The sequence below is a fragment of the Rhipicephalus microplus genome, chromosome 3, assembly GCF_043290135.1.
Source record: "Rhipicephalus microplus isolate Deutch F79 chromosome 3, USDA_Rmic, whole genome shotgun sequence".
Lineage (NCBI taxonomy): Eukaryota > Metazoa > Arthropoda > Arachnida > Ixodida > Ixodidae > Rhipicephalus > Rhipicephalus microplus.
The window spans coordinates 50,446,855-50,470,019 of record NC_134702.1 but is presented as its reverse complement, the minus strand read 5'-3'; the positions used below and the strand labels follow the sequence as shown (position 1 = coordinate 50,470,019).

At 42.5% G+C, this 23,165-nt stretch overlaps 2 protein-coding genes across 4 annotated transcripts in view; both read left to right on the top strand.

The window, feature by feature from the left end:
• LOC119174699 (uncharacterized) overlaps window positions 1–23,165 on the top strand; it is a 30,091-nt gene that overhangs the window by 797 nt on the left and 6,129 nt on the right. For 2 of the 3 annotated variants that reach the window (XM_075889545.1, XM_075889544.1), the window contains 9 exons: window positions 7,783–7,982; window positions 9,211–9,483; window positions 10,232–10,517; window positions 11,845–11,918; window positions 12,613–12,696; window positions 14,579–14,711; window positions 15,140–15,259; window positions 15,477–15,607; window positions 16,562–16,636. In XM_075889545.1, the coding sequence (XP_075745660.1) occupies window positions 7,783–7,982; window positions 9,211–9,483; window positions 10,232–10,517; window positions 11,845–11,918; window positions 12,613–12,696; window positions 14,579–14,711; window positions 15,140–15,259; window positions 15,477–15,607; window positions 16,562–16,636 (1,376 nt within the window). Of the gene's footprint in view, window positions 1–7,782; window positions 7,983–9,210; window positions 9,484–10,231; window positions 10,518–11,844; window positions 11,919–12,612; window positions 12,697–14,578; window positions 14,712–15,139; window positions 15,260–15,476; window positions 15,608–16,561; window positions 16,637–16,817; window positions 16,974–23,165 lie in introns of those variants that run through there. The other variant, XM_037425735.2, reaches the window with a different exon arrangement.
• On the top strand, window positions 999–5,378 carry LOC142803731 (zinc finger SWIM domain-containing protein 3-like). Its single transcript, XM_075889543.1, has 5 exons — window positions 999–1,385; window positions 1,537–1,645; window positions 2,345–2,576; window positions 2,706–4,610; window positions 4,878–5,378. The coding sequence occupies exons 1-5, from the start codon at window positions 1,138–1,140 to the stop codon at window positions 5,183–5,185; spliced, it is 2,802 nt and encodes a 933-aa protein (XP_075745658.1). The 5' UTR covers window positions 999–1,137; the 3' UTR covers window positions 5,186–5,378.

Genomic DNA, 23,165 nt, shown 5'->3' with positions numbered 1-23,165 from the left:
AGAAACACGCGCGAAACTGCTTTGCGGAAGCTGTCGTCCAAGTGGGCTGATTTTAAAAGCGTTCGCTCGATCTATAGAAACTCGTTCGATGCGACTTCCTCGATCGTTAAATCGGTGCGCTTCGAGCGACCGGCACTTAAAGCTTGCTTGCTGTTCTTGGTTCGCGCAAGGATAATTATTCATTGTTGGGCACGGGAAAGCGCCTTACGGATTGTTCTAGCATGAGCCCGCCGTTTCGATTGTTCTGTTTGTTCGCGCATATTATCTAAAATACAATCTCTTCTACTTGACTGAGCTCTATTGTTTGCCTTTGCAAACGCAGGAGGACTTTTGTTTCACGTTTATTTTTTTACGCATCTCGTTCTCTTCGTTGTGCGGCCGCAAGTCTCTTAGGTCTGACTAGATTCGTATTTGTAATGTTTAACGGATGCTCGTTTCGCTGTAATTGAGGAGTTTAAATACAAGATTATATAAATGAAAACGCTGTGTCTAAAGGTACGTCGGACGTACCCGAATACCAAAAGCTAAAGGTACGTCCGACGTACCCGAAACCGTGAGTCTAAAGATACTTCGGACGTACCAGAATACTAAAAGCTAAAGGTACGTCCGACGTGCGCTTTCTCGCAAGTTTTCACTCAAGCGACTCAAGTTCCACCTGCCCGTCCGTCGTTTTCAAGCAGTTCGCACGACTGACCTCTTAGACGCGCGGATCCGAGAAAAAAAAAGTTTTCGTCAACGAGTTTGTAGTTGGACGCGCAGACGTTGCACCGGTTACATCAGACGTTGCACGGGTTGCACTTTCTCGCCTACTCAAGCTTGGTTTATACCACGGAAATGTTTATTCCTCCGTGGTTTACACGCAGCTATTATATCGCTTGATTAGGAAAAAAAAAAAGTTTTCGCCATCGGGTCGATTTCGATGCAAGTAGTACAAATCAATCCATTCCAATCCAGTTCTTGGAGTCCGTCCGAGTCTGTCAGGTGTTCTGTGAGTCTGTCTTATCCATAGTCTTATCCGTCCTACTTGTGTGGCGCCATTCTCCCGTCTCTTCAGTCAGCGTGTTACAGGTGTTCTGTGGTGACCGTTCCGCAGCACGTGCGGCGCCAGTCAAGTGTTCCCGTTCCGCAGCTCGTGTGATGGCTGGCAGCAAAATGAAAGTTGGGGACAAATTTCCAACGTTCAGGGAACTGGAAGCTGCTGTGAAAGGATACAGTGAAGAGAAGTTCGTGCAGTTTTACAAACGTGACTGTCGAACTGTCACAGCGGCGAAGACCAAAGTGAAGCGTTTTCTGAACGAACGACTTGGAATGTATCAGGTGGTTTACTGCTGTATCAAGGGGGGCAAGTCTTTCAAGAGCCGCAGCAAGGGGGAAAGAGATACCAGGTGAGGGCCAGCACTGGTCATTGTTTCCTTTGTGTTTCTTTCTGTGCTGCCAATCCACCATGGTCAGCGACGTGGTTGCGTTGTACACATCATGCATTTAGACGATTGTTTCCTGAGAGACATTGAGCATGTGACAACGGATCACTTTCAGCACCTTTCAGGCTGGATGTCCGGCGTTCGTGAAGTGCAGGGCCTCTGACGATGGGAACTTCCTGGAGGTTATTGAAATGAATGAGGACCACAACCATGAGTTATCGAAGGTATGGAGTTCCTAAGCATCCTTAAAAGTGTGCGACAGTATCTTAATGCCCTGTCCTTCATCCCTCACCATGTGTTGTTAAATTAAGCCAATACAGCTTTTGCTGTTACCTGTTCATATTGGTTAGTGAAGTTCAGTTCTGTTTTTTCACAGAAACAAACCTGAGTTTTGAGGTTATACAGGGTGACATGCACCACTGAAATATACTTTTGACGAAATGTTTGACGTGCTTACTTGATCGCGCAAAATGTTCTCGCTCAATTCTCATTGAGCTGGTAGCACCAGCACAGGGGATGCGAAGTTTTGCGATGTCAAATTAATGGGATCAAAGCAGTACATGCAGGTTCATTTCTTATTCACACTCAGAGGAATTCCTGCTGCATCATTATTACATTGAGGCAGATTAACTGCAACTTGCTTGTCATCAAAGCCGCCATTCTACAGTGCTACTACATTCAGGAACTGTGTCCTTGACATCACATGCGAGCCATATATAGGAAACACAGATTTACAGTTACAAGCATGATAAGGTGAGATTGAAGTGAGCTTGCTTGTGCTAAGAACCTAGATGCCATATATGCAGAATGTTGTCTGCACTTGTTTGCTTCACTCTGTGAGCTTGACATTGCATAATGCAGTTAACCTATAATTGCATATGTAGTTCAGTTTAACATTGAATGAAAAGTTTATTTTATTGCAGTTACTCTACAGCCACCTGCCACAAACCAGAGCATTAAGAGAACCAGGGGCCAAGGAGGAAGCCACACAGCTCTTGGCTTTGCATGCCAACAAGAAGTTGGTTAAGAAAAGGATAGAAGAAAAGACGGGGAAACTTGTCCTGCTCAAAGACTTGAGCAATGCGGCCTCTTCCCTCAGACCACAGACAAGGAATGACCTCATTAAGACTGCAGCTCTTCTGCAAAATGAGCATGGTAAGCACCTGATATTGTAGCACAAGTTTTTAAATAATTGCATCTGGGTTTTCCAGTGGGCTTCAGAGAAACTCGTATGTACAGTCGGCCAAATCTTTTACATTTAGACCATGAAATTTATTTCTACAGGTACAGACTACCACATCCTTGCTGATGGGGAAAACTTCCAAGGAATTTTGCTGTCCAATGAGTCTATGCGGTCAAATATGGATGCCTACCCAGAATTCCTAGGAATTGATGCCACCTACAAGCTTCTAGAAATACGAACACCAGTCTATGTGATGCACGTTGAAGACTCCAATGGAGACACAGAGACAGTATGTGTTGCAATTCTTGTGAATGAGTCTGCACCCACTATCAAATGGATGTTGGAAAAGTTCAAGGAACTGCACCCATCTTGGCCAAAAGTAAAGTGTGTCATGGCAGACAAGGACCTTTTGGAGCGTGACCTTCTCAAAGAAAGCTTCCCGCAGTCGAAGGTGCTCATCTGTGTGTTCCACACTTTAAAGACTTTTCGACGCGAGATTGCCTGCAACAAGATGAACATCACTGCAGAGGAAAGGGACCAAGCCCTGGCACTGCTCCAGAAGATGGTCCTGTCACGATCGAGTGAAAAATTTGAGGAGCTTCAACTGGAATTTGACAATAATGTTTGCCAAGAGATCCGCTCTTACTATGACAAAAACTGGCGTCCCATCAAGGATGAGTGGTACACTGGACCCAAGTTTATGTCTGAAAACTTTAACAACACTACCAACAACAGAATTGAAAGTCTGAACGCAAAACTGAAAAGTGTTATAAAAAAGAATAGCTCCCTTGAAGAGTTTGTGTGCTCACTTTTCACAGTATTGAACGCCTTGAGCGATGAACGTGACCACAGAGCATTGACAAGCATATCCAAAAGACCTTGCAAAGCACCTTCTAGCCCTGAAGAAGCTATGTATCAGGAATCATTGACTCCCTATGCCTTTAAGCTTGTAAGGGAGCAGATCTACCTGTCAGCCAAGCGAGTACCAAGTGACCAAAAAGCAGATGTGTTCACATTCGAGGCGTCGTCTGGCAACACGTCAACAACAAAAACTAACTGCAATTGTTCCTTTTGGAACGCTATGAGACTGCCATGCCGGCATGTGTTTGCAGTTAGGCGGACTCTGAACATTAGTCTCTTTGATGACAAACTTTTTCTAAAAAGGTGGTCCAAGGCATATTACTACTGTCATCAGAGAGCCTTCCTTTCTCAAGAGAAGTGCACAACTGAACATTCCATTTCGGAGCAGGCTGCAAAACCTCGGAGGCCAATGTCGCAGCATGAGAAATACAGGGAGGTATTTCCTACATGCAAGTACATAGCTCAACTTGCTGCAGAAGAAACAGGTGAAAGATACCAGGGCCGTCTAAAAGTTTTGTTGGCACTCTCTGAGGCATGGGAGCAAGGGCGCGAAATTGAAATCGTGGAAGTGTTGCGTCATGAAGCCTCATCCCCTTCATCACCAGAGCAAGTCAGACGCCAGCTGGAGCTGACTGTGTCCGTAGAAGAGAATGCAGAGTCACCCAAAGCTGCATCAGGTGAGGATTGGGACACGTCTGAAACTGCAGATCAGAATAATTCACATGATCAACCAGATCTGCCTCAAGCACCTTTAAGCCATACCGGGGCAGAACCACTTCATACCACTCCTGAGAAAGAGCAGCGTGCCCATAATGCAGGTGCATGCGAAACTCCTGATGAAGTGAGAAAGGCACAGCCACGCGAGAATACCTTGGCCCCTGCAAGCAGCGCCGGGCCTTCAGACTACATGCGCGAACGCCTCGGAAAGCTGAAAGTGCCCGCTAAGGTGAAGTCACGAGGTCGACCCAAAGGGGCGGAGAAAACCGTTATTGGGCTTCCACGACGGCGGCAGGGACCCCACAAATCAGCAGCAACACTGCAGCCATTTCGCGATCTGCCTCCTCAGGAAAAGGAGCTCAGGATCCTAAGTTGCTTAGTTCCTCAGGGCCTGCTAAGTGAGGTTCAGCAGGGGAAACTGCTACTCGGTGAGTTGTGAGATTTACCTTTATTTATGCTTAAATTTCCTATTTTGTTGCAACTTCAGTCGCTATCTAAGGTGTAGTACGAAGGTGTCTGATATCACCTATAGGGCTGCAACTACAGCTACATTCTGTAAGAATATTGAGTGTTCAATTCACAAAATAAACCTGAGCCCTAGAAATAAGTTCCCCTTGTTCAGATTCATAGCATTCTGTTGTACCTTAAAGCCATCTGATGGCAGGTTCAGAACACTTATTCAGTAATTTTTACAGGTGAGGACCAGGTGGAAACCATACCTTCCAGGATTCCAGAGACAATCCTCGACGAGGAAGTTCACCTTGACTGTGTCCAGAAATACTTCACTGAAGACGGCTGGACAGCTGTGCTGGCAACAGTCAAGGTGAAGAAGCAAACCATAAAGTGGAAATGCAACGAATGTCGGGACCTGTTAGAAGAGGACCCTTCTGTGATTTGTGACTTATGTTTGTGTTGGTTCCACCAAATCTGTACTTCACTGAGCAGCCGCAACAGGAATAGTTCCTGGTTTTGTGCGAAGTGTGTAGCAGCAGCCCAAATGTAAAGGAGCTGCTCCGTGAGTGGAACACAGCGATGGGAAACCTGCTGCAATTGCTCCTACGTGCTATATTTTGTTAAAGCTGGTCCATACATGCTACAAATGAGCAAAATTACTCCAACCTGCTACGTTTTGTGAAAGCTACTACATTAATGCTACAAATGAGCAGAATTGCTCCAAAGCTTCTACGCAAGCAGGGTTTGCTTCTACGCAAGCAGGGGAGCTCGCAAGCAGGGTTTGCTTAAGCACAACAAAAGATGGCTGAGTGTATGCCCCACTGGCATGCTTATAAAAAATGGAAGAAAGCTTAGTGCTGTTTCATGCGAGTGACATTTACATGTATTGTGTGTCTGTGTATTTGTTCCTATTATTCTTCATACAATTGTGATCCTTTGATTAAAGCTTGCATTAGTTGTGCCTTCAGTGAACACTGAATTCATTCATTGTATACATAGTTTGCATTGACGTCACCATGGCCGCCATCTTAGGGCCCCCAGCTACTTTGAGATGCTGGGTTAGCTCAAACGGTGACATAGGATTTGTGCCGGTGCCCTTCGCGTTCCTTTGATTCCCCACAGCGCGCCTTGCGAACAGAAGAAAGTGGGGACATCACAAAAGAACACGGGGACCGAACAACTGTGTGTCCTCCTCTGCAATGGTACTCTCTAATGACATAAAAAGTCACGGTTGCCGCCATCTCGGAGCACCCAGTGCAGAGAACCTGTCTGTGATGTCACGTGAAAACTATGTATAATAAGAGCATTAAAATGCTATCTGGCCTGTCTTTTTCGTTTTTGCAACCTGCTAAGGAGGAGATCATGAGAGCACCCAGGCGTAGGCGGCTAGCTAGTTAGTGATCTAACTTGGCTAACCAGATAAATAAATTCGTTTGGTTTGCTAAGAAATGCTTTGCATTTAAAAATCTTACATCTTGTTTTTTTCCCTGCAGTAATTAGCTAACGACCCGCTCATCTGGAAACCTCGTGGACTCAAGCGCGCTGGTTAGTTTTTGGGAGCCGGTCGCAGTTACGGTTTCAAAGGTCAGCGAGTAGGTCGGCTCCCAGAATGGTTTTCGTGCAAACTCAGCTGGCTACATAGGCGCATATCACACAAAACCGCGTTCGCGAGAGTACCGCACAGAACTCTTTGCCCGAAAATTGCTCTGCCGAGGGAAGGACATCAGCCTCTGTACTTACGTGCGAGCCTCCCCCTTTCCGTTCAAAAGATCTGCTAGGAGAGAACGGCACCGCCGACATCGACGCCGTTCGTCAACCACGCGATGCTCTAAGTTTTCCATTGTCACCGGTAGTACTCGCTCCCTGTCAGTCTTTTACGTGAGCAGGCTCGCACGAAGGCTCGTTTCTTCGTATATATGCAAAAATTGGTACGCGGTAGCCGTGGACCCACCCGGCAACTCCCGGCGTACGTCCGACGTATCTTTTTTTTTTTTTTAGACTCAGTTTCGCGTACCCCCGACGTATCTTTAGACTCACGGTTTCGGGTACGTCGGACGTACCTTTAGCTTTTAGTAATCGGGTACGTCCGACGTATCTTTAGACTCACGGTTTCGGGTACGTCGGACGTACCTTTAGCTTTTGGTATTCGGGTACGTCCGACGTACCTTTAGACACACCGAAATGAAAAACGTGTCAGCAGCTTCCGGCATTTTTCAAATAGTCGCAAGAAAGGCTCGTGCATTTAAACTTCTTTAAAGCTATCTTCACTTTTTTTATTATAATTGAAATATGAAAGTGATGTCATGAGACTGATTACATAATATTGCATGCTAAAATGCCCCAATATCTTGTTTCCAGACAACCATATATTTAAATGGTGGTCCATTCAACCACACCACTTGTATGATTCAACCTAGTAAAAGAATATTGAATTTTCTGTTTGAAGTTTTCGAGGATCTGTGCATCTCTGATTGGTTCATAATCTAGTTTACTATTCAAGCAGAATGAGGCAAGCACTTCTTTCAGAAGGCCACCACCACTTCTCGTTTAATTGCGGAGATTGCTGCAACCGCATGGACAATCTGCATTCTGTGAAATGCATGGCAACATCAAGGAGGTGCCACATTTAGCTCATGAAGTGAATGAGTAAGCGGAGCACCATTAAAAGTGTCGAAAGTGTGGGCAAATCAGATTAAGATCTAAACAACGCTCAGTGTATGGTATGAAATTAACACTTACCTGTAGTAGTTGAAGACATTTAAGTGAATGCATGAGCAACTTATTAGTATGGTCTGGATATCAACTTGCCTCAGGTAATAGGAGCTGATGGACCAAATACTGTTTGCGATTTCCTACATTCGAGTGGATGAATACATCTAAATGCGTCGCTGCATTCTACATCACGGACCTAGCCAGAAATTTTTTCCGGGGTGGGGTTGGGGGTGTAAACATACTGTATGTATGTTTGTATGTATATTTTTTGTGTGTGCATATACATATTCGAAATTGAACAGTGTTAGTGAAGAGAGGGGGAGTTGAACCTCACCTCCTGGCTATGCCAGTGTTCTTAATTACTGATGAATTTGAATTTTGAACTGAAGATTTTATTTCCTGTGTGCCACTATTCTCCTTTCTTTCCCATTAAAGGTCTGGGCACAGGAACGGCTGCTGTCATACTAGCTGATGCTGCCCGTTCTACGGCCGAGAAAGACCGCACTGCTACTTTTGCACTGCTGGCAGGCTTCCGCGAGCTCGGCATTGTTGTCGGATCGTCCTTGTACGTCTTCTTTCAAAATGAGAATCTCAGCATTGGAGTGCTTCCACTTGATCGCTATTCTATCCCTGCGGTATGTGTGCTCTGTTGTTCTTTTTTACCTTCAGTCTGTAGGGCAACAACTCAGCTGTCTTTTAGGATTTGAACAATCAATCTAGCAAATGAGGAGAATTTGTTTTTATTAGGTATCTGTGCTATGAATGCATAGATACCGTATTTGCTACAGTATCTTTGCTATGCATGCAACTGTTATTGTTGCCTTCATAAAGTTTTTACATGTAGTGCAATAGTGGCAGTTATGTTAGCAGCGCACGAGGGACCTATACGAAGTTATGTTTAATGCATATGAAGTTCTTTCTATAACTTAATTTAGCTCATAAAAAAACAAGGCTCTGTGTTTAGGTGATGTAGCTTTTACTGGGTTTTCTGCTAAGGCACAGTAAAACCATTCATTTGCAAAATTTATCAAAAGTAAACAATGGTTAATAATGTTGTATGTTTTCAGCTACCAATGTACTTTTCTGAACAATAAAAATGCAAATTGAATATTTCAGAAATGATCATGTGCCTGCCTCCCACAAAAATGTAATCCTCCAGAAACTTTCCCGCCATCTCCTAAAAAGCTGCAGTAATGCCACCTTTGGTACAAATTTACGAACTTACCAAGAAGGTTACGAATTAGATGGCTCTGTGTCATCTTAATGACATATTTGCCTTTTTGAAGTCTTAGTGACATATTTTGTCAATATAAATAACTAGCACACTATCCCACCAAGTTCCTTGAGGGATTTTGTCAGGGTTCATCTTCTCGTCGTTATTTTGTTCCTTAAGGGCAATGTGTAACTCCACTAGTTGCTCTGCCTATGAAAACATTCTGAAGAGGGTATCCGTATCCTCGCTAAGGAAGACGCCTAGAAACAGTTAAGACATAGAAATAACAAAATTTTTACCTAGTCATCATCACATATGGTAGTACATTCAGCTAGTCGAACTCGAGTGCTTGGTTCTCTCACCTTAGAATTGAAAAGCACGACTTAGTTAAATCTCAGTCATTGAGATCATGTGACTATTTCATCATGTAGTTAGACGTTCGGTTGGGGGAGGCTGTACCTGTCTCCAGTTTTGGCAACACTCTGAATTGCTGTGAACTCATTTGGAGGGTGGTAGAAATCGTTCAAATGTGCCATTAGTGAATCTTGCAGCGGAGGTAGAGTTTTTTGAACCATAACCTATTTATGTCGTCTCTTGAAAGAAGTTGCTGACACTGCTTTTACATTGCCTTATTCCCAACGTCTTTTCAGTTAATGATGGCCTTCCTCTGGCTTCTGGTGGAGGCCATCTTCTACCTGGCATACTTTAACATGGCTCAGCTCAGCCATCAGCAGAAGCTTGAAGACACCCTGCAGTGCAGCTACTTGGAAGCAAGCATGGGGAACGTCTCAGAATGCCTCCCACCGCCCAGTCCTTACCCTCAGCACCGTGATATTCAGCCCGACTTGGATCACACCGATAGCATCGGCTACTCTGCAGGAGCGCTGTCATCGCGCTATCCCCACCCGCACCGAACGATGCAGGCATGTTTGCTTGATTTGTTCAGAATTGCACCCAAGCTTAAGTTTCTGAGACATTGCACCCACTTGTTTGCACTTTAAGTTTTTGTTCTGAATACGAAACCTGCAACTTGTCTTTGGTCATTGTAAAGCGACCCGTTTTGATTTGTGATAGCGTTAACTAGGCGCTTCACAATCAACTTAAATTCAGTCTTGAGATTGTAGTATCAGTTTGGATCATCTAAAGGTTCAGATTAAAGGGGTAGTGCTAAAAGTCATAAGCACTTTATGCTTTCTTTAACCAGGTCAATCCGAAGAGCCATCTCCAAATTATAAAGTGGCAGTCTGTTTTGAAAAGTCAGCTATCATATTTGTGAGAATGTGGATATTGCTGCTTTATTTGGTGTTCATTTATCTTGTTTGATTACATTGACATAATCATACATTCAGTTTCACTGCAGCGGAACTCCATTTAAAAAATACAAAATCTGGAACGTAAATAGTGTAAGTTGTTTCATCGGGGATTATAGGACTTCCCATGAGAGGTACAAGCTTGGCTTGGACATGTTGGTAGCACATAATTCATGTTAGAACAGTGCATAAGACAATGGCTTAGCACAGTGTGTGTTATCTCTCCCATGTCCGGTGTGCTGTTCCAACATCCATTTCCCATAATTTGTAAATGTCCTGGCAAATAGAATGGAGGAAGTGCTAGAAAAACATCTTTCATTTGATGAAAGACAAAGAAAATTTTTTTCCTTATACATTCCAGGCTCCTCTCATGTGCTCACTAAATAACGACCTTGCCAAGATGCATCGCAGCCCGCTCAATTTGTCACTGGACGAAGGAGACCTGTTCAGCGATGCCATGATCGAGACTGCCGAGAGGTTCATATTGAGCTCGGAGTCTGCCAACCCTGGGGCTGGTTTTAGGAGTGTCCTCCGTGCTCCTTCCAGCGTCAGTGACGTCGAGCAGTCTGCAACCCACTCGATTTCGGACAATGCCAGGGCAGAATCTATTGTGCCAGAGACACAGGTTCTGCGTAGGTACTGCTCAGGTGTGTACACCAAAATGTTCTGTTTCACCCATTAAGCCTCAGGTGATGATTGTTATAAAATGTTGAAAATTTTAACATTATATCTAATCTAATTCATTTACTTCATTACAACCAATATTTTGTTATATTAGAGTTCACTACATCGAGGTTATAGTGTATGTTCATGCAATGTTGAGTTCTAATGGCAGAGTCGGAGCAGCCGATAGACTCTGGGCGAGCACTCAACTCTGGCGTAAAGCAACGCCTCCGAATACACGATTGGAACACAATCCATGCCTCTAGAGCAAGCATGAAAACAAAGAGGAAACGGAAGTCCTTGAGTTGCCCAGAATACCTTGCACGTAGGCATTCCATTCCGCTAATTTCGCTGTTGAATTTTGTTGATTTATCGCTATTATGTAGTAGTTTCAGTGTCGGAGACACGATTCAATCAACTGCTCGTGCAGGAAGCGGAGCTGTGTGACTCGGAGCTGTCACGAAACATGGAAATACGCGACAGCAGTGGCACCACCAAGCGGGCAAATGTGTTAAAGGGAGTGCGCCACGCCGAGTTCAGGTGAACTCCGCAGATTTCGGTGGAGCAACTCTTCCTGCTCCTAGAAGTCACTCCCGCTGTGAATCTACTCCAACTCTCTCATTGGTACGCTTTGCTGTCGCCCTCACTCTTTCACTGGAACACACTTGCTCCGAAAGGGGCAGAAAAACTTTCTCCGACTCGGCCACTAGAATTCAACATAACCTTGAAGTGGGGCTTTGCTGCAGTGCGGGTTTGAATGAATGTATGCATAGTATAGCATCCCTATACTGCAGTGACACCACTTTTACAGGGGGTTACGTGTGAATTAATGTACATCTCTTCGTTCATTTCGGGTAACTCTCAATTTCCAAGAACCTGAATTCAAATCAGAGTCAATTCTAGTTTTGTATTATTCGTTCGAATATTCCAAGTGCTCAATTATTTACACTAGCCTAGTCAATTCTCAATATTCTGTAGGTAACTTTTAAAATCTACATTTTGCTTTAATGTGTCATATTGTAAGTAAATTTATTGCAACTTGGAAATGCCTCGAAACACTTAGAACTTCACACACTCTTCCCCACAAGGAACATACACCACTCACAGTGTGATCCTGGAGTAGAAGAGAGTGTGAATATGTGAGTTTTGAGGGATTGACAAGTTGTGCTAAATTTAATGACAGTATGTTATAGTACCAACTAGCCTAACAAGTTTTAATATGATTTAATGTATGTCTGTTGTTCTTTCATTCTCCTAGGACTCAGACAAGCCTATTTGGTTGTTAACTTCATTGTTTTTTTTTTTTCATAGAGTATATTCGAGAAGATACCGTTGTGTTGCTGGCTATAACATTTTTGGTCGCCTACAGTCAAACAGCTCTCCAGGTGAGCAAAGCAACTCTGACATTTCAGCCTTGTGGTTTAACACTATAATTCAATATGCTACTGTAGTAGTGGTTTGGTTTGGGCAAGTTGGGGCGACATCTGCTAGACTCAACAGCATGATGGACGAAGACAAAAGACCCACGAACAACAGGACTGGTGCTGATCCTGCTGTTCACGTGTTTTTAGTCTTTGTCAGTCATACGGTTGAACCTTGTAGATATATTTGCATGCTATGCAATATGATAAATGTATGAAGTTCTTTTTCAAATATGTATATTTGAACTAATTGTTTGTGTTAATTAATTTCTATATATTTCACGTGTGTTTTTAGCAAGAAGTATATACTTTGCATTGTAGTGCTGCCTACGTAAGCTACTGCAACACATTAGATTTTGGTTACATCTACAATAGTTTGGCTTAGGTTCCTATGCAACTGGTGTATTGGTTTATGGTTTCAAGGTGTTATACCTTGATTTCTTCATGTCGGAACAGATCCAATCCGACCAGTAGCTAGCAGTGTAGATTTTTTTTAATAAGGTTAATGCACTCCTGTTCTACCTTCTGTCACTCCCGCGGTTTTACGCTAGTGTGATTGGTACGCACTCTATGGTCTGTAGTGTAGCAAAATGTGAACTATACAGCAGTACTTGCTTCGATAGTTGGCTCTTTTGTTCTAATCTTCCATAAATTTCAGGCTGCTCTCTATCCTCTGGCAAACGAGAACTACCGCTATGGAGAGATGAAAAGCATTGCCATATACCTCGTGTGTGGTGTTGAGGTGAGCACGCTGTTCATGCCACATTGTGTCAATAGTTAGCAATACAGTATACTCTCAGTGAATTAAAATCTCTTAAATGGAATGGCTGTTTAAAGGGAACAACTGTCTTATATTACGATTGGTTTCATATCCAAATCCTGCATCCCTGTTCATCTCTCAGTAAATTGCCCTCCTGTTTAACGGCACATATTTTCATGGGCCCGTTAGGTGTAGTTTAACGAGTCTACTGTAGTTGAGTGCGTTTCAAATGTTGTAACTGCCAAAAAAAAAAAGTGGTAGACATGTTGGTCCAAGTATTCTTAATCAGTTACCACGCTGTTCCTGATTGATGGTCTCTAGGAAAATAGGTGCATATTGTCCTCAATTTGATATTGTATGCTTGCCTAACTAAAATGTTTTAGTACTTTGATTCAATAGAAATAGTATAAATATAATTAAGGTTATAAGGCTTGCTTTGGTCAAAGAGTTAATTTTTGGGCTTTTGCAATCACCTGATAGAAAACTTCTTTCATCTTTCAGAAAATATGTCACACTTGGACACTCGCGGTTTCAAAAATCATTGTCAGTCTTTCTTGTTTGACACACTGACAGGGAAATGTGCTTGACCCTACAATTTTTTGGTTTTTCTCAAAACATTTTTAGAAATTCTGTACTTTTTTGTTGGGAAATGGGTGCATAAATAAACAAAACTATTAATGTGTTAATTACAGTGGACTTTCATTAAATTGAAACTGAAGAGATCAGGAAAATGTGTTCCGTTTAAGAGGAGTTTCATTTACTGAGAGGTGAATTGGGGTGCAGTAAGCAGGGATGAGACCAATTATATCAGAGGCACTTGTTCCATTTAAGCAGTAGTCCTGTTTAAAAGATTTCCATTTACTTGGAGTCCACTGTAGTGGCATTTACGTAGCTGGTATTAGAGTTTCCGTTTTTTAAAGCGTTGGTAGTTAATTTCTTGAAAAATTGTAATGCTTCTCAGTTCATAATGAAATAATTGGAAGCACAAACCAACGGAACACAAGAAAAGAGACAAACAAGCGCAGCCCTTCTGCAATGCTTCTCAGATTGCAGACCTTATAAAGAAGGTACATATGTAAAAAAACAGAAAACCAAAAATAAAGAACACTAGACACAGTTTGAAACTAATTTCTAACTCTAATTCAACCTGTCTATACCCTTGAATTACCTTCCAAGTTTTATAGCAATGACTTTTATTTCCACTGCTGTACTGCCAAACTTTGAAACTCACTTTCAAATTCTCACTCCACTCTTATGGTGCCTCAGATAGGCTGGCCAACGTTTTGACAGGTGGGCCCATCTCTGTGAAAGGAGCCTTGTGTAATTCTTGGCATATTGCAAAAGAACATCTTTTGAGCAGAGTTGGTGCTTACGTGGCTAAGATATGCTCGACTGTGGTGCAGAACAGATTTCGTGGAAAGGGCTAGGGGAAGGAAAAGTTGGCACGTTACTTTCTTTTTTCGCCTGCTCTTTAAGGGTTAGTGGTCGATGTCATGTCATGTGGAGTTGTTGGTATTTGTTATTTGCAAATGGCTTGTGTATTGTGTATTACTCCCTGTATGGCTAGTTGGCGCATGTTTTGTGTCAGTAGTAAGCTTCGACATGAACAATTGTAAGTGAGCACCTGTCTTTTTTATGTGTCTCTTTTGTGTTCTGGCGTGGCTGTGCTCTTGGCGCCAAGTTTGCTATCGATAGAGAGTATTGTGCATGAGAGTTTAGTTGGTACATTCAAAAAGTGTCCCATTGCGACTTGTCAGCTTCGACGGTATCTTTAGGGCGTCAGGGATTTGCCAGTCGCCTGAATGATAGAATTGAATTGCCGCAAGTGCCAAATTTGCGAGGCTCCGGCACTTCTCTTTTACAGGTTCTCTTGGTGTTTGCTGGTATACGCATCCTGAGCAGACAGCTCTCGGACAGGCTGCTGCTCCTAGTTGGCCTAGTCTTCACTTGTGTGGGGACTTTCCTTTGGCTTGGCTTCGGTTTTGTTGCAAGCCCAGGTTAGTCATGTGCTGTTTGTGCATCGCCAATGAGTGCAGCTGTATGGCTTAACAGGCTACCAGGAAGAGGTAGAAAATAAATTTAGAGACAATGAATCACTCTTCAAAAATTTATACACAGTTAGAATGAGTGAAGAAATTATTGCGACATAGCCGATCAAAAAGTGTCTTACAGCAACTGTACACCCAGTTTTCTATAAAAATTTGCTATGTACTGATCTCCATATTGATTGTCACATACTTGCATTGTCATGCACTGTTAGGTTTGGTAAGCCACAATGATACTGAGGTGCCTCAAAAATGCAGTCGGCTTTTAAACTCTCGTGTTCTCCTACTGTGTGTAGAGATATGTGCGTAGATGGTGTGCGTGCTTTTGTAAACTTATTGAACAACTTGACTAAAAGCTTACCGCATTGTTCTGTCCACAGGAAAGTTTAACTCACTGCCTCTGTTTGTGCTGGGGACTGCCGTCGACCTGTTTGGAATGCCCATGCTGACGGTCTGTACAAGTTCTTTGATATCCAAGGTCACCAGCAGCAAACGTCAAGGTTTGTGCTCGGCCTACGTCTTACGTCATCCCACAGTTATTTTGGCTTTGTATTTTAAATGATGCTTTCCAGCAGTGGTACTAGTAATGCGATAAATCTTGTGCGTATAGTACGGTATGTATACATGCAAAATGTTCACGGTCATGGCACGCTGCAAGTTTTTTTGTCCGCTGTGTCAACATTTACTACATATTGTCTCCCTGCCATTCTTTTGCAGCTGTTATGCAATCACTGTACATGGGCGTAATGCAATTGGGCTGTACGTTGGGACCACTGTGGACGGGAGGTTCCTTGCAGCACAAGAGCCTATTCTTTGGTGTTCCATGTGGCTTATCGGTCTTGTTCACGGTACGTGCACACAAGGTTATAACGATGTTACCAGTCTCCAAGGCTGATGAGGCATCAGGTATTACAAATAACATGAGCAAAACTTGTTTCTCACACATGCTATTGCAAATTCAAGGTTACACAAATAAAAACTCATAGGGTCCCTTGAGCGTTCAGCTAAGGTGACTCAAAGGTGCAAGCCATCTTCTCTTTGTTTACAGTTGATGTACGTATAAGGGAGCAGGGAACGCGAGCCGTGGCTTTACTGCCAAGTGCCATCTTCATTTCGTTCTCTTAGGACGCACACTCTCCGCTTTTGTTCACTGCCCAAAAGAGGGCACTAATAATCATGTGATGTTGCATAACATGATGTCACACCAGAATTTGTGATGTTATGATAACATCTCAAATTTTTGATGTCTTTGAAATCATTTTTGCGACGTCATCATGTGATGATTTTTCGCATCAGTCGTTCCGAGGCTTTGGGACGATCGCCCCAATGCTCAAAATTTTCGATTTGGTAAGGCATCCAAGGATTTGGCTTTAGAAGTGTGATGTAGCACTGAAACCTGGCTGTCCTTCAGGGCTGTGTGAGCCTGAACACTCTTTTTAAAAAGTTTCGACACCCCTCAGCCTGCTTCATGTGCAAGCTCAGTCTTTTTTTGAGCAAGCCTACGTGTTGAATTTCTTTGTGCGTTCTCACTATGTGGCCCGTGTGTTGTTGAGTTTCCAATAATAAAAGTGTGTGTAGATAAAGGCTCTCACAAATACTTCAATAACAACACGTTTGGGTGTGTTGTCTGTTGTCCATATTTGTGTTGCACACATTTAAATCTAATGTGCCGAAATTCTACACATGTGCATTGACTTTGACAAATTTTTGTGGTATATATGTAGATGGTTTATGCTCTAATTTCTGGCATTTGCACGCCGCCTTGCTAAATTCAAGCTGCTTAATGCCCTTTCTGTCTCTAGGTACTGTTCCTCGCTTCGTTTCCACAACTTGGTGCGCAGCAGACGACGAACGAGAATGGAGAGGACGCAGAAGAGGTAGACGACAGTTCATCAAAAACTGGACTAACCTGTGCCAACGATGTACACTAATACTTGCACGTCTTTCTTTAAGTGTGCTTGACGTGTCGCATTGAACTTGCATGCTTCGTATCCCGACTACATCAATCTGTGTGTGCCAACTTCCATCCACTTTTTTTTTTCTGTTTGTGTTTTGCAGGACAATGAACAGATACCTCTTTTGAGGCAGAGACGCTAAGAGCACTATTTTCCAAGCATGGTTTTTAATTCGCATGGTCGTCACAATGCACCTTTATGTATATATTATGTATATACATATATTTTTCTAAATAAATTTATACATTTATTCACCATAGAGCACGTCTGACCTTTCTGTTTGTTTGTTAATGTTAGTGCAGAATTAGAACTATAGGCTAGTGCACTGAAGCTTTCCACAATTAACAAGACTCGCAAACTGTCTGCAAAGCCTCAGGTATATGCCAATAACATCCCAGCGTTTAGTGCGCAAAATTATGTGCACTAGTACTTCATATTTCAAGTTTCGTCAAAAACTTCATCATTTTACCTATAACATAGGCAATCTTTTTGCTCACTCTCTTTCAAAAAAAAAAAAAAAGAGGTAACATCGCTTTTTGTAGCCCCCCTCCGAGAGCATGCAGTGTCTGTACGCAGCCACTAAACAACGTCGTGCATTTATATATTTGATGTAAATTTCAGCTGATTGCCTGTGCAGCCTTTTTTGTGTGAATAATCCGAAAGCATATGTTCCTACCTCAATGCTTACCTTTCGCTGTTTCCCCATTTTCTCTTTTTTTTACTCACAGCTTGGTGTTAGTGCATCAGTATTGTGATAATAATAATTACAGCATTAACTGATTACAGCCAGTCTTTGTGAACTCATGGGAAAAAAATGCCATGAGCTTCTGGGGTCAAGACGAAGTAAACCTATGACTTTAGGGGCTTGGATGTTCAGAGGCTGTTGTGAATCTCGAATTCAACAATAACATGCATGTAGACTCTTTGATGAGAACTATAAAATGCCTGTAGACATCTTGATGAAACAAAAAGACGCAGTTTCGCCACAAGAGCAAAGCATTGAATTCCATAGCAACAACTTGGAATGTAAAGCTAAGAACGGCAAGCAGATCAAAACGTGCAGTGCGCTGCTCATGCATAAATGATGCACGGAAACAACATACACAGGACGTTTGCCACTCTACACCTAATGCGTCGTTTAAACAAAAATGACACACAAAATGCAATCACAAGTACAGATGAGTGCAAACCAACAAGTGTCTCAGTTGTTGTACTTCGCTGTATACGAAAAGCACGCTCTTTTCGCAAACAGGGCCTGTGCAGCGAGCGAATGGACCTTTTTGGGCTCGGTAACTAACGCAATCATTCCGGTAAAAGCCAAAGGCACACAATTCTCCCCACTGAAGGATAAGCGTGCGCTCACAAGCATCTGCACATGGGAAATTAGCATGCGTCGGCACATCTTGATGAGCAGGGCGCCAAGCGCGAGCGGCTGTTTTTTTTTTTTTTCTTTAGTTTCCATATATATAGATATGTATACATATACAGTGAATGATGGCGGCGACGGCAAAAAACCAGCCGAGACTGTCCGTATAACTGCTATCACAATGAAAAAGTAATGCATTTTCAGCCATTACATTACATGATGCAATGGCACCTCAGGCCTCCAACTACAAATGCTATTATGATATATCAGACTGCGAAATTTTTATTGTATGGTGAAATTGCAACGGTAGTGTTTTCTTAGGCCAACCACGCATAGTGAGATGACTGGCCCAGCCAAGAAGGATAACAAGAATAACCACCTGCACAGTCAGCCTTGAGCTTTATTTGAAAAACTCAAGAAGAGAGAAACGGCTGCCTTCAATGCAACAAATCACAGTGTTCATCATTGTTTTCTTCGGTCAGCGAGACCAACAGACAGTAACATCTTGAAAGTGACAGACGAAAAATCCAGAGTTCGAGGGGGGAACAGCATTCTTAAAATGTATAGAATGTCGTCGTTATTGTTCCTTTTAACCATGCAAAACAATTATTCCTTTCTGACAACTATACAATGCTAGTCACAGCTGTTTGTTTTCAATGCTGATTACACACATTTTCGCACTAAATTAATGTAGAGTGCTAAAGGTTGAGTACTGTTCTTCTTTTTCCAGCCAGCGCAGCTTTTTTTTTTTTTGCCTTCGAATGCATTTTGTAATAAAAAAGAATCACATGATTGACAGAACACAATGACTTAATTCTGAAGTCAGTGTGCACACAACAGTGTGTATACACAAGCGATGTCACTATGCACTGTAGCTGTGCTTGGGTACAAAAGGCAGAAAAGCGTTGCAAGACAGTGGACGTGACAAGGGGCAATCGTGTCATGAGAAACTCTAAAAATGAGACATGCAGAGCTCTCGTTTTTTGCACGGTCTAACAAAAAGCAGTGGGTGCGGCGTATCACGGTCAACCCAAAGATTCGACTCGCAATCTTTACAGTGCAGCAGAGTCAATTGCGAATTCTGCTGCTTGCTTTTTCACTAGCCTGTGCAAGAAACAAAAAACAAAATGCCCTGCTGCTTGCATTTCGATTGGCGCTGACAGCACACGTTGCAATCGGCCAGGTTTTCACATTTCAACTGGCGCCAACTTAACACGCAGGACAGGCGAGCAGACATCGGCATAATGTGTATTCTTAACCCCCTTTCATGTCCACTGTTTTGACATGCACTAAACAATCGTGACGACAAGCCCAAGCTTGTACACTTTTGGAATTGCAGCCATGAGTAAAAAGCTAACGTAGCTAAAGAGTGTCGCACTGTGCGTTGGTTGGGATGAACCTAGACAGTGGCTTGTTTTCATTTCGAGAAGGTCCTAAGACACACACATCAACACTAACTTCTGTCTCAGCGGTCCATGCTTGAGAGTCAAGCTGAATTTCTCTTTCTGCTCGTTTTTATGCTATACTATGAAAATTGGGGCCGCTTGAGTGATCAATTTAAATTGCTGCTCTTAAGATAACTTATACTGGTACAGATGCCTACAAATGTTTGTTTAGCATGTCCTTGCGCTTTCTCGCAATGAAAACAAATCACGAGGCCACAGACTCGAACAGTGCTATCGTAGAAACAAGTTGACAGCCATTCTTTACATAGAGAGAGTCGTACACACAAGGAAAACAAGATGAATTGTATAAGTGAGCATGTGAGTCTACAAAAGAACACCATCACAGGCTATGTCAACAAATAAAACAATTCGGAATGAGAAAAAGCCCAGAGTGATTTGCAAAGAGTCATTTCATCAGTCTACTGCATAAAAGAACACACAGTGACAAGCCTTTAGTAAGTTTATTTATCTATGTCACCTATCTTTTAAAATTATGCCATTCACACGGGCTCTTGAATGCAATGTTCAGAGAAAGAACTCTGGTACTTTGGAACATGCCTGCATATGCCTTCGATATTACATACTGCAGGTCATCACATTTTCTCTAGGCGGCCTGAAAAGTACATCGCAAGCTCATGATGTGCAATGTAAAACTGCTGCCATGTGATGTGCTCATAACAAAAAGGAATAACTACTTTATCTTTTGAAAAGCTGACTGCTAACGAAAAGTGCTCAAAATAGTCACAAAATTGTGCACGCAAGTTGTAGCTAGCATTGCTAGTATAAAGTTAAAAATGACTAGCTGCACTGTACAGGCATGTTCACTGTTGCAGTCACGGAAACAACCGTTGGTTCCAGCTGAGTTGAACATTAAAGACTTTTGTTTTTCAAAAAGCTGACAACTGTCCACTGGAAACCTTTTTTGCAACTACAGGAACTGGGCTGTTGTGCCTGTACATGTTTAAAAACAACATAAGTGCTCAAACTTGTCTGTTTTCATTTGGCTTACAACGAAAACCTTCAAGAGATGACAGATATCGTGATGAGAAAAAATCTGAGCAAAAGATAAGTGTGTCTCAGAAATATGCTAGCATTTTAATTTCAGTTTTCCAACTGCAACATTTAAATTTACAGGAATTTCACTTTGCACTACATTACCAGCGTGCGGATCATCTTTTATGGTCCAGGACAACTTTTTTCTCTGCTTTACTCATTTATTCCTTTTGTTTGTCTTGATAAACAATCTTTCACGACTGTTTACTGTTGATTCCAGATTCCTTGCGTGTGCTGTGTGCTATCACTAGCGCCGTGCGTTGCACTGAGGAATGGAATGTTTGCTTAAGGTCGCATATAGGCAGCATGTTCCAAACTATATAACCCTGGCAGTGGCTTCCAGAAGCTCTGCTATTACAAACCTCGGAACGTGAGACCAGGGCATTCAATCTGTCATGCAGCTAAAATCAGACTCCTGTCACACTTTTGATCTCGTGTGTTGGTTTTATCGTACTGCTGACACAGTAGAAGTGCTAGATTTACTGCGCACCCATCGCAAGAATAAATGCACCATCCGCAAGAAAGGCAGCCACTATATCTTGCATTAAGACTGCATCGGCATTTCAGCTCTTCATACTACTATTATTAAGGCAGCTATGGATGTGCTAATCGTCCAATTGGGAGCATCCTAACGAAGTACAAAGTGCTTTTGACTCCTGCTCAGCTCCTCCAATGTACAAAAAATCAAGCAGAGTCATTTCCTGTAGAAGGTGTAGTGTAGTAACACACATTATGCAATCAGTTGCTTGGGCTACTCATTAAAGACGTGTGCAATGAAAATGAGAACACTTTTGCCTGCATTCATACAGTTACAGTAGTATTTTCTAAGAGAAAATCTGTTTTAAACTTTATCACACTTGCCCGCCCCATAAAGCCAGCACTAGCAACAGTCATTATCAAAAAAAAAAATTTGGGCGCTGCACACAAATGTGGCTAATCCTTGGGAGTGTCTCGTAGTATAGTTCTATTACGTCTGCACTGTTCAAGAGCATGAGATAGAGGCAAGAACTCCTTTTTGTGCCAGATGTCTTACAGGCAAAATACAATGCACAATTGGGACTATGTAGCAATAATGTTTAGGTGGGCCCATTTCTTAAGACAGAGGCTGTTTTGCCTGTCCATAATGGTTCAAATACGCAGCACACTTCCTTGATCGGTGCAGATGAGGCAGCACAATGTGTGCCCACAACGATGTGTTTATGCATTGTTAGCTTAATGGAGTGGCAGTCTAGTAATCAATTTGTAATGAAGTCCTCTTCACATTTTTAGGTTACAGTGCAAAAAATGAAGCATATGTGGCTGTTCAAAATGCCTAAGCAAAAAAAGGGCCCATTCTGTACAGACTCTGTCCAGCATGTTGTATTTGAAATTTGTGCCTGTGGCGTAAGTTAGCGGGAAGTTTCCACTGGCGGTGAAACGATAATTTTAAAATGACTTGCTGCACGTGGACTTTAACCTACTGTTCAGCAAGGTCATCATGCTCATCATAAGCAGTGTGCACAACTGAAAGCTCTTTTCAATGAACAGCAAGCTTTCAAATGCATGGTAGGTTTGCTGCAGTTTGTGTCAAATCATAAATCCGGCGTAACAGCATCTTCTCTATCAATTTTACCAAGATGGGCTCTGTCTCCTTACACATCTATTGTTGCCATTAAGTTCTCATGTAAACAGCACTGTGAAACTAAGCTCTAATGTTGAGGCATCCATAAACTTTCTTGGCTATTTGCGGTGCCTAATACAAAGTAAGCAAAATATGTATACAGTCTTTCATAATAGCATGAAAAATGCTCCTTTGAGATTATTCCTCAGCACATAGATGTGCTGAACAACACATCACAATGGTGACTGTCAACTTGCAACATAAAGATGGGGGCCTTTATGATTATTCATTATTTTGATTATCGAAAATGAACTCTCCAATTTTAATGCTCATTTAAATATTTTCCCCTGCACTTCTCATTTTCCCCCCTCAGTTTCACGACCTTATTGTGGGGGAAAAACATAGCACTCTGTGCATTTGCGTTTCATCATTCTGGGAATCAGTAGCCACGGCAGTAAGGCATCCCATGGTCTGCAGCAATTTCGATTTCTACCGAAAGCAGGTTGCTGTACTACAAGTGAAAGTAAAGCATTGGCCTTCCCTTCAAAATGTAATCCTACTCCTCATCCCTTACAACCGTCATAAGGCTATGAGAATTTGATAGTTGTAAAACACCCACGCATTCACCCGACAACCACCTAAAAAATTTAAGCGGCATGTCTGCATTAGAGCTGCAGCTAAAGCTATGCTGCGAGTCAGCATTAGTTACATTCCTTTATTCCCTTTAGCTTGTAAGCTTCCAGGGCAGAAACGAAGAAACCCTGAACGGGATCAGCGCACACAAGTTTCGCGACAAGACTGTGCTCTCTACGCGAAGAGCGACAAAATAGTGCGCATATAACGGTGATTGCAGTGGTATGTAAACCACTGCGTAAGCAATAGCATGTGAGAAACAACCCGTAGAACATTGAGGGCCAAAACGTCGCATGCTACAGTCGTGTCGTAGTACACGGGTAATGAAAGTACACTGTATATACACTTAACACA

Bases quoted from the DNA above. Each gene is read 5' to 3' on its own strand.
- LOC142803731 (XM_075889543.1), top strand. From the start codon at position 1,138: ATGGCTGGCAGCAAAATGAAAGTTGGGGACAAATTTCCAACGTTCAGG. The intron at 1,386-1,536 runs GTGAGGGCCAGC...GATCACTTTCAG, and splicing joins AAGGGGGAAAGAGATACCAG to CACCTTTCAGGCTGGATGTC. The intron at 2,577-2,705 runs GTAAGCACCTGA...TTATTTCTACAG, and splicing joins TCTTCTGCAAAATGAGCATG to GTACAGACTACCACATCCTT.